General features: G+C 60.8%; 1 protein-coding gene across 1 annotated transcript; it reads left to right on the top strand.

Moving 5' to 3' along the window:
- Positions 1–5,060: 5,060 nt before the first annotated feature.
- Positions 5,061–9,058, top strand: MSX1 (msh homeobox 1). Its single transcript, XM_004452532.4, has 2 exons — positions 5,061–5,716; positions 7,889–9,058. The coding sequence occupies exons 1-2, from the start codon at positions 5,278–5,280 to the stop codon at positions 8,329–8,331; spliced, it is 882 nt and encodes a 293-aa protein (XP_004452589.2). The 5' UTR covers positions 5,061–5,277; the 3' UTR covers positions 8,332–9,058.
- The last annotated feature ends 322 nt before the right edge of the window (positions 9,059–9,380 follow it).

Genomic DNA, 9,380 nt, shown 5'->3' on the forward strand with positions numbered 1-9,380 from the left:
TTAATGCATTCCAGGTTTTGAAAGGGCCTAGAGAAAGAAAGTCATTCCCTGGAGGAGGAAAGAGTGTATTTAGGGGTTCGGAACCACTGGCAGCCACATCCCGGGACCACCACTAACTAGCTGTGTGACCCCAGGCCAGACACTTAACCTCTCTGATTCTCTTTTCTCCTCTGAGGAAGAAAAGAAAAAAGCTGATAATAATACCTTCCTCCCAGGGTAGAGAGGATTAAATCAGAGGAAGTTTGTGAAACCTCTGACAAAAGGCCTGACTCCCAGGAAGTTGACTTCCTCCTACCCCCTCGAACCTACGGCGCCTCGAGGCCCTGGCCGGAACTGAGATGGGGCCCTGAGCGGGCTGGGCAGAGGGGAGGGCAAACGACCCAGGCCCGGAGTGGGCCGAGCAGGCCGGGAAGAAGTTGGGCCGGCCCCTGGAGCCTCGGGGTCTGCCTGACATCTCCAGGCTTAAATAACCGTGCGCCTTTGTTATTCGTCGGCAGCAAAGTGGTTCGTTCCGCCTGATTGGTCTAATTGCTTTGAAATGGGATATATTATCTATAATTATAGAGCTCTAGGAGGAGCGGGCCGGCCTCCCCTTTCATCTTCCTCAAGTGCACCCTCACGTCGCGATCACATTAATTTGGGCCATTGGAAAGGGGGCCCCCCTCTCTTTCCCCGGCGGATCCCGGGCCCCCTCACCCCCTTCCGAATTCCCCGGCCTGAGCAAAGAGAGGAGAGAAGGGAGTGGGGGGAGGGCGGGGAGGGAGCAAGAAGACGCGGAGTCGGGCTCCTCGCCCCCCCCCCCCAGCGACTTTGAGTGCACCCCACTCACAGAAGTTTCACCGGCAAGTTGGGCCCACTGGAGCAGAGGAATTAGCCAAAAGGAGGAAACACTTTTTGAAAAATCTTTTCGTTTGTTTACTTCTCGGGAAAGAAGGGCACAGAAACTCTTAAAAGGCAGCAAGTTCCGCCCCTGTTCTCGGAAAGCAGAAAGAATCTTGCTGCGATGGGGTGAAGAAGCCAGGGAGAAGTCCACGGAGCTCTCGGCTCTTGCGGGGCTTTTCTCAGAAGGCTGTGAAGCCGCCCTGCCTCCCCGGCCCCGATCTCCTGGAGAAGCCCACCGGTGACTCCCAGCCAGTTCCCAAGCCTCTGGCACCCAGCCCCTTCCTTCTAGGTGACCTTCTAGGAGAATGTGGGGTCGCAAGGCCCCTCAGCCGGTCGGGGTCCCCGCGGCGGTGCTTTCTGTCTAGCGTCTCTCCACCCCCCAGGACAAAATACCTCCTCGGGCTCGTCCCCGCTGCCGCCCTCCCGCCGATGGGTGAATTCCCACCAAAATAAATCGTTCCGGGTAATCGGTTTTCATAGCACATTCATTCTATTAAAGAGGACTGTTTGGGGCTCGCTAATTGCCGGGGGATCCCACTGAGCTGCGCATTTGAAAAAAAAAAAAAAAGCACGCGGGATTCCTGGGTCGAGGCCACAAAATGCACTGGAGAGGGGGGAGGGGCGTAAACAAAAACCCGCTGGAGCAGACGAGAAAGCCCGAGCGAGGGGCCGGCGCGCCGGCTTCCGAACCGCGCGGGGACGCCTAGAGAGCGACAGCCGTCTCTAAAGTGGGGGTCCCTCTAAAAAAATTCATCGTCGTCCACGGCACCAAAAAGAAAAGAAAAAAAAAAAATCTAGCAACACAGCGGCATCGCTCTTCCCCAGCCGCCGCAAGCCCGGGCAGAATAGGCGTTTGGGGGAAAAAACACAAACCCACCGTCAGGTTAGGTACCCGGAGAGCGCGAGGCCTCGGTCGGTTGTCTAGGCTCCGAAATGCAAAGGCACTCAGTGTTGGGGGACGAGGAAGGGGCTTCCAGAGGCCGGAGAATGAGGGGCGATGGGGCCGGGGGCGGGGAGTGGGCGAGGGGGGACGCGGCAGCGCCAGCCGCGGAGTTTTATCTGCTGTGGACCAGCCCTGCCCTTGCCAGGCAATGAATTACCGCCCCGATTTCTCCGCCGCAGAGACCGCGCCGAGCCACGCCGGAGCTGGAAGCGCCTCGGGGTTAGTGCTGGTGGCGAGATAAGGGCAGCAGCCCCCGGGGCCTGTCGGCTCGCGGAACCCACGAACCGGGAAATCGGAAAGAGGCGCAGACAAAAATAAACGCAGAGAATGCGCCCTCTCGCTGGCCCTCAAACCTTGTGCCTTTCCTCCTGCGGGAACAACACGCCCCGGGAGACAGGCGTGTTTCTTTTCCGCCTCTCCCTTCTCCGAGATCCCGAGCACCTTTCCCCATCGGTCCAGCGGAGAACAGTTCAGAACAAGGATTTCCACGTGGAACCGAGTGTGACCCCCCTTTCCCTCCGGCAGATACACTCTTAGGGCCTTGGCAACGCGTCCACGCGCCTAACCCGCTGAGCCCGGGAAAAAAGCAGACACCGGGCCAGACCGAACCGAAAAATAAGATGCCCTGGGCTCGGGGACGCGGCTCCGGGAGGCCAAGGGGCGGACTGCCGGGCCGGGGGCCGCGGGCGGCAGGCGGTTTGCTCCCTGGAGGTGGGGGCGCGACTTCAAGGGCCCCAGCGCCGGCTGCAGCCTTTGATCCAGCCGCCGCTGGCGCCTAAAAGCAACATCCTCGTCTGCCTATTAGGCGCGCTGGGGAATCGTGACAGATTGTTTATCCCCGCAATTAGCAATGCGGCCCTTCCCCGGCCGCCTGGCCCCGCGCGCCGCGTCCGGGCCTGGCTGCGCCCGGCACCTGGGCCGGCACCGAGCTTCGCACGGATTCCCGGGCCACCGCGCCCTCCGTTCTCGGGGTTCAAGCCCCTGGCCCCTCCCCAAAGCAGGGACTCTTAACTGGACCTACAGGCGAGTGACTCGGAGTCCCTTAAGTTGTCCACCCTGTTGCATGGGAATGTAGTTTTCGCTGGTGCGCATTTTTCTAGTTCTGTGGTGGATCAGATTCCCATAATGATCTGGAAGCCAAACATTTTGGGATTTCGGGATCCATTGCTCTCGAGGGATGGGTACCACGGTGGTGTCTGCCGGACACGGCGGTCCCAAACACACACTACTCGCTTTCGAATGTTGACTTTTACACGCCGATGGGCCTCCGCTTCCTCTCCCCCTTTATCCCGAAGGCAGAGTGAGATTCTGGCCTGGCTGCGGAAATTGGGGGACCGGGGACAGCGGGGAGGGGGTTCCGCGGGATTCTACTTAGAAATCTGAGCAGGGAGTTCGCGGCTGGGCTGGGCTGCTAGCAGGGGGTTAGGCCTGCAGCCGCTCCGGGCCTCAGTTCTCTCGTCTCTAAAATGGGGCGGTACCGCCTTGCCGCCAGGCACATCCGCGGTGACCTTGGCTTCCGTGCCACGAGGAGGGGCCCTCCTTTCGCCGTTGCCTCTCAGGCGTGCGAGCTGGGCCCGGCGCGAGTCACCGGCCCCAAGCCTCTAACTCCTACTTCTGCTTCTGTTTCAGCCTCGGACCCGCGAGAAACCAGGAGAGCGGGTGTAAATCCACAGCCCCGAATGTTCCCGAACCGGCCATAAGGCCTTTCCGCATCTCCCGGGCCTGCGGACAGATGTGGGGCTGCGCCCGCTGCGGCGCCCGCGGCCCGACCCCGCCTGCCAGACCCCGGACGCCGGCCGGGCAATAAAGTTCCCGCTCCAGTAATTCATTTTCCTTAATCTGGACGCCCCTAATCTACAGCTTTTATTGCACGCAGTTAAAAGGCGAGGGAATTCGCTGTCCCTCCGCGCTCGGATAATTACCCCTAAATGGCCGCGGCAGCCCCTTGTGTTTCCTGGAGATTAGAACCCCGCAGCCATCAATGGCCGGCCCCGGTGAGCCGCCAATCACGGCTGCTCGCTCCCCGGGAGTCGCCGGCCTGGGCCCCGGGATAAGAGGCCATAAAGAGGCGACGCAGGGAAAGGCAGGCCCGGATCGCGGAGTTCGCCTAAATCCTACCTCTCTCCTCAATTCATTCTTCCTCCCTGTGTTTTTTAACAGCAAAAATTAAAATCACATTTCCTCCGAAATTGGCCAAAGGAAAGTTCTCCAGACCGGCCCAGGGATCCACCGCCGGGAATTGTCCCCTTGCCCCGGACCCCTCCCCCAAACGTGCCGCCCCCTCGGCGACTTCGAGATAGCGACCTGTTATTGTTTCCGCGGACGCGCGGCTTGAGGTCACGTTAAGGCCAGAGCGGTGTTTTGTTGACGTTTCTGTTGGGTTTATTTCAATAAGTTCTTTCTCAGAGGGGACTCGGCACCCCCCCTCCCCCGTCGCGGTATGGGTGTTGCTACCCTCGGAAGAGGCACCCAGAGCGGGGAAAGAGCCCACGCGTACAAAAGCGACGCGGGCTTTCGGCTAACGCGATGCACTCGCGTGTCCCCGCTTCTCCGGCAAACTTCGATCCAGCTCTCGGGGACAGACAAAGGTCCACTTTTACCCAGACCTGGGGAAAGTTTCGAAGGTGGAAACAGAGGCAGAGAGGGAAGGTGTCTTAAAAAGAAATGAATTCGGTCTATCTGCTTGAATAAATAATCCGGCGGATCCTTGGACTATCAACGAGAGGAGTAAGAAATGACCCGGACTCAGATGATTGTGGTCTAGAAGGGGGGTCGGCAGCGGAGAAGCCGGCAGAGGCACGTCAGTTTTCAACTGACGGACAAGTTAAGAGATGCGATGGAGAAGCGAGGAAGGGGGACAAGGGAGAGGGGAAGCGGGGCGATAAATGCAGAGGGGAGAGGAGGGCAGAGGAGAAAGAGCGAGAACAAGGAAAAGTCCCCCAGGACCACAGAAGAATAAAGGCCCAGGGGCACCAAGGGAGGGGAGAAGGGCCCAGGCCTTAGCGGCGAGGAAAGTTGGCCAGGCGCCGCTCCCCTCCCTTCCCCTCTGCGCCCCTCTCGGGCCCGGCCCAGCCCTGCGCGCGCCGAGCCCCTGCGCGCCTCCCGCGAGGCCGCCGCCGCGCGGCCCAATGGCCGGCGCCGGGCCCGCCCTCCCGCGCGCTGATTGGCCGCCGCCGGCGCGGCCTCGCCTTATTAGCAAGTTCTCTGGGGAGCGGCGGCCGGAGCCGGAGCCGGCGAGCGCGCCCGGGAGCTCAGCCTGCGCGGCGGCGGCGGCGGGAAGGCAGGCCCAGCGCGCCCGGGCTGGCCTTCTGGGGAGGGGCGGGAGGCGCGCGCGCGAGGGCCCTCCGGCTCGGGGCCCCGGGCGCCGCAGAGGCCGGCCGCGCTCGCAGCCCGCCCCAAGCCCATGCCCGGCGGCTGGCCCGCGCCGCGGCTGCAGGGGGGGCCGGCTCTGCATGGCCCCGGCTGCTGACATGACTTCTTTGCCACTCGGTGTCAAGGTGGAGGACTCGGCCTTCGGGCAGCCGGCGGGGGGCGGCGCGGGCCAGGCCCCGGGCGCCGACGAGGAGGGCGCCAAGCCCAAGGTGGCCCCCTCGCTGCTGCCCTTCAGCGTGGAGGCGCTCATGGCCGACCACAGGAAGCCCGGGGCCAAGGAGGGCGGCCCGGCGGCCCCGGACGGCGGCCCGGCGGCGGGCGCCTCGGCACAGCCCCTGGGCGCGCGGCCCGGCACGCTGGGCGCCCCGGACGCGCCCTCCTCCCCGCGGCCGCTCGGCCATTTCTCGGTGGGAGGACTCCTCAAGCTGCCCGAGGACGCGCTCGTCAAAGCCGAGAGCCCCGAGAAGCCGGACAGGACCCCGTGGATGCAGAACCCCCGCTTCTCCCCGCCGCCGGCCAGTGAGTAGCCAGGGCGCGGGCGGCGCGGGAGGGGCCCGGCGGAGTGCGGGACCCCAGGGCGCCAGGCCGCGCGCCGGCCGGTCTCCATCGCCTGCGCCCCTGCAGCTGCGCCCCTGGAGGCCGCGTCCCCGCGAGCCCGCGGCGGGAAGGCCGGGCTGCGGGCACCTCCCCCTCGCCCCCCGGGAAGGGGCTGCGAGGCCCTGCGGAAGCCCTGCTTGCGCTCCACCTCCGCGGGCCCCTCGCCGTGGTCTAGCGAGGCCGGGGGTGGAAACTTACTTGTAGGACCGGGGTGCCGGGGGCCTCTCTCCTCTGTCCCCGCCAAACGACCCGGGACTCACTGCTGCCCAAGCCCTGCCGCTCCGCTGTTCCCCAAAAGGGTGGGTCCGAGCTGCGCGGACATCTTCCCTGCGCGCGGAGTTTCACTTTCTCGTAGTAGAAGCCTAGTGGGTCCCCTGCCCCTCGCCCCCGCCTCTTTGAAGTTTTTGGCACATTCTGGGGGCTTTGGGTGAAAGGATGATTTGGGGGGTAGGGAGTGCCCACTTTCTAGGGGGGCGGGGCACCAAGTCAATTAGGAAGAGGCTCCCCCTCCAGTTCTGTCTGAAGCGCCCCAAAATGCCTTGGACTGGGCCATGCCAGAGGACTCTCGCACCAGGGGTGCGTTCGGCGGCGTCCGGAGGCCTCAGGGTCCCCTGGCTTTTCTGCCCCGCGAACCCGCTCGGAGATATTTCAGGAGCACGGGAAATTCCCAAGTTTTCCTCGTTTCCTCCGATTATTTTGTGCGGCATAATAGCAGCGCGAATTCAATGGCGTGATGCTGAGGAATGATTTTTATCTGGGGATTAAACGACTTTGAAAGGCCAGCCCCTCCTTGGGCCTAGTGGCTGGAGAAGGTGACCCAGCGCTGGGCTGGCGCGGCCCAGGGGAGTGCCTCTTCCCCTCAGCGCCCGCCCCTCCAGCAGCCTGGCGGAAAGCGAGTCGGGGGCCAACTGCTTCCCGAACTGGCAGTGGCCTGGAGCAGGGAATACTGGAGATGTTAACTAGAGGTTGCTTGACTCACATCCTGGTGGTGCGGGAGCCCAAAGGACCGTGCTTTGAAGAGGGAATAACTTGTATCATTAGGCAAAAAAACCCGCCTGGTGAAACATCCTCCCTTGAATTCACTTCCGCAAGGGAAGCTTTGTGTCGGCAAAGCGACCTTTCCAGAATTTTGAGAATTCGGTTAGGGCCTCCTACTAGGAATGACCCCGTGGGCTTGGGAATCATTCGTTCCACGCATTTTTCCCGGTCACAGCTGCCACCCGGACCTGCGGGAGCCCTTCCACCCGGCCTCAGCTCAGCGCGACCCCAGGTTTACTTTGAAACTGAGAGAAATCGACAGTTGGACACGGTTGGGATCTGAGGGACTGAGCCCCAGTTAGAGGAGAAGCCACTGCCACCCCCTCCCCAGTTTGAATGGGGCCAGAGGACCAAGGCCCTGGGGAGGGGAGAAAAAAGCCCTGTTAGAATGAAACACCCTCTTCCCTCCAATGGGCACTTTATTTAAGGGACTTGGCCACGCTGAGACCTCGGTGACAGCGGGTGATCCCCCACCTGAGTACTGTGCCTTGGGGATGCTCTGGGGCAGGGAGGAGAGTGTGGAATGGGGAGTGGGGAGATGTGGAGTCTCTGCCACCCAAGGGCCTCCCTCAGGGCTGAGCCCTTGGGGGGGGGGGGGGTGTCATAGACAAGTGTTTGAAAATGCCTGAAATTAAATGTGGCCTTGGGTGGGCACTGGGCCTCTCTGTTTTAATTAGCACCCCACCCCCACCCCGTACCTCGGTGCTTGGCTGTGGGAAGAGGCCCGCTGTGAAAGGCCTCCCCAAGGCCACGGGTCCAGCATCCATCAGAAAAGGGTGTCACTTCCTTCCAGCTGTGTTGAGGCTTCCAGCGTGGCTATTTCACTCGGAATCTCAGCTTCCTCATTTGCAAAAAGTAGACCAGAACTTCCACCTGCGTGTTGGCGGAGGGAACAGGAGATAATTGCCAAGTGTCCCACACGGTGCTGGCCCGGAGGCGGAGGCGCGCGCTCGGCGGAACTCGCGGGTGGTGATTTACTGCTGATGATTTCTGCTTTTCCGGCAGAAGCGCCAGCGCCTCCCTTAACCCCTTGCCTTTTCTCTCCCTGACCCTTAGGACGCCTGAGCCCCCCGGCCTGCACCCTGCGCAAGCACAAGACCAACCGCAAGCCGCGGACGCCCTTCACCACCGCACAGCTGCTGGCGCTGGAGCGCAAGTTCCGCCAGAAGCAGTACCTGTCCATCGCCGAGCGCGCCGAGTTCTCCAGCTCGCTCAGCCTCACCGAGACGCAGGTGAAGATCTGGTTCCAGAACCGTCGCGCCAAGGCCAAGAGACTGCAGGAGGCCGAGCTGGAGAAGCTGAAGATGGCGGCCAAGCCCATGCTGCCGCCCGCCGCCTTCGGCCTCTCCTTCCCGCTCGGCGGCCCCGCCGCCGTGGCAGCGGCCGCGGGTGCCTCGCTCTACGGGGCCTCCGGCCCCTTCCAGCGCGCTGCGCTGCCCGTGGCGCCCGTGGGACTCTACACGGCCCATGTAGGCTACAGCATGTATCACCTGACATAAAGGGCCCCCGGGGCGCGCCTGCCGGGCCAGCCCTGGTCATCTGCAAGCGGCAGGAGCCAACGCTCCCCTGCTCGAAGCCTTGTCGCCTGGTCCCTTGAACCCCCCACATTGCTTCCCTTCCTCCTCGGTTGCCCCCGCGTTTTGCTCTCCGAGGTCTGATCCCCCTCCCCAAAAAAGTGGCTGGAAGGGACCCTTGGCACTCTTCCTGGCACTATGGAGAACCTGAGGCCAGAGAGGTTAGGAGATTTATCCAAGTTCCCCAGCGGAGTTAGGGGTTGAACCCAGGACTAGAGACCACATGCTGCATCTCTGTCCCCTGCCCTTGAACCAGGCCGGACCAGTCCAGAGAAATCCATGCTTGACGATTTTGGAAATGAGAGCAGATGCAGAGAGCGAAAGAGAGGCGTGTGTGTACCAGGGGAGATGGATTCTTGCTCCTTCCATTGGAAAACTTAAGAGAACTGCAAGAGCAAAACATTTGCTTGGGGAGGGGTACACAGATGCATTAAAAGGTAGGTTGAAGGGGGGTGAACACTCTTACCAGTACCAGAAAAATATGTAAAATAAAGAAAAATTCTGTTTCTATTTAACAACACATTTGCGTGGCTCTCAAGAATCCCTTTGGAAGGGACTGTGTGTACTATGTAATATACTGTATATTTGAAATTTTATTATCATTTATATTATAGCTATATTTGTTAAATAAATTAATTTTAAGCTACAAGCAGTGATCTCTTTACTGATTCAGGGTTTTTTTATTTTACATTTTGCCATCTCTTCCCGTATAAAATTGCTTTTCATTTCGATGACACTTTTTACACTAGCAACTTTCAAAGGTGACAACAGGATATTCAGGGGCTGAAAGGGTATCCTTCTGAACACACAGGACAGAGCTAAGCTGGCAAAGTCAAGTGGAGAATTGAAGCAATTACCTAGAATAATTAGGCTCAATTTTCCAATTCACTTTAAGCTGAAATCGACACTTGCTCAGGCGACCCATAACAGACTCTTTTTTTCTCCCCTTTTAACCTGTCTATGAAAACAAAGCA

Source organism: Dasypus novemcinctus, chromosome 1 (genome assembly GCF_030445035.2).
Source record: "Dasypus novemcinctus isolate mDasNov1 chromosome 1, mDasNov1.1.hap2, whole genome shotgun sequence".
Taxonomy (NCBI): domain Eukaryota; kingdom Metazoa; phylum Chordata; class Mammalia; order Cingulata; family Dasypodidae; genus Dasypus; species Dasypus novemcinctus.

Bases quoted from the DNA above. Each gene is read 5' to 3' on its own strand.
- MSX1 (XM_004452532.4), top strand. From the start codon at position 5,278: ATGGCCCCGGCTGCTGACATGACTTCTTTGCCACTCGGTGTCAAGGTG. The intron at 5,717-7,888 runs GTGAGTAGCCAG...CCTGACCCTTAG, and splicing joins CTTCTCCCCGCCGCCGGCCA to GACGCCTGAGCCCCCCGGCC.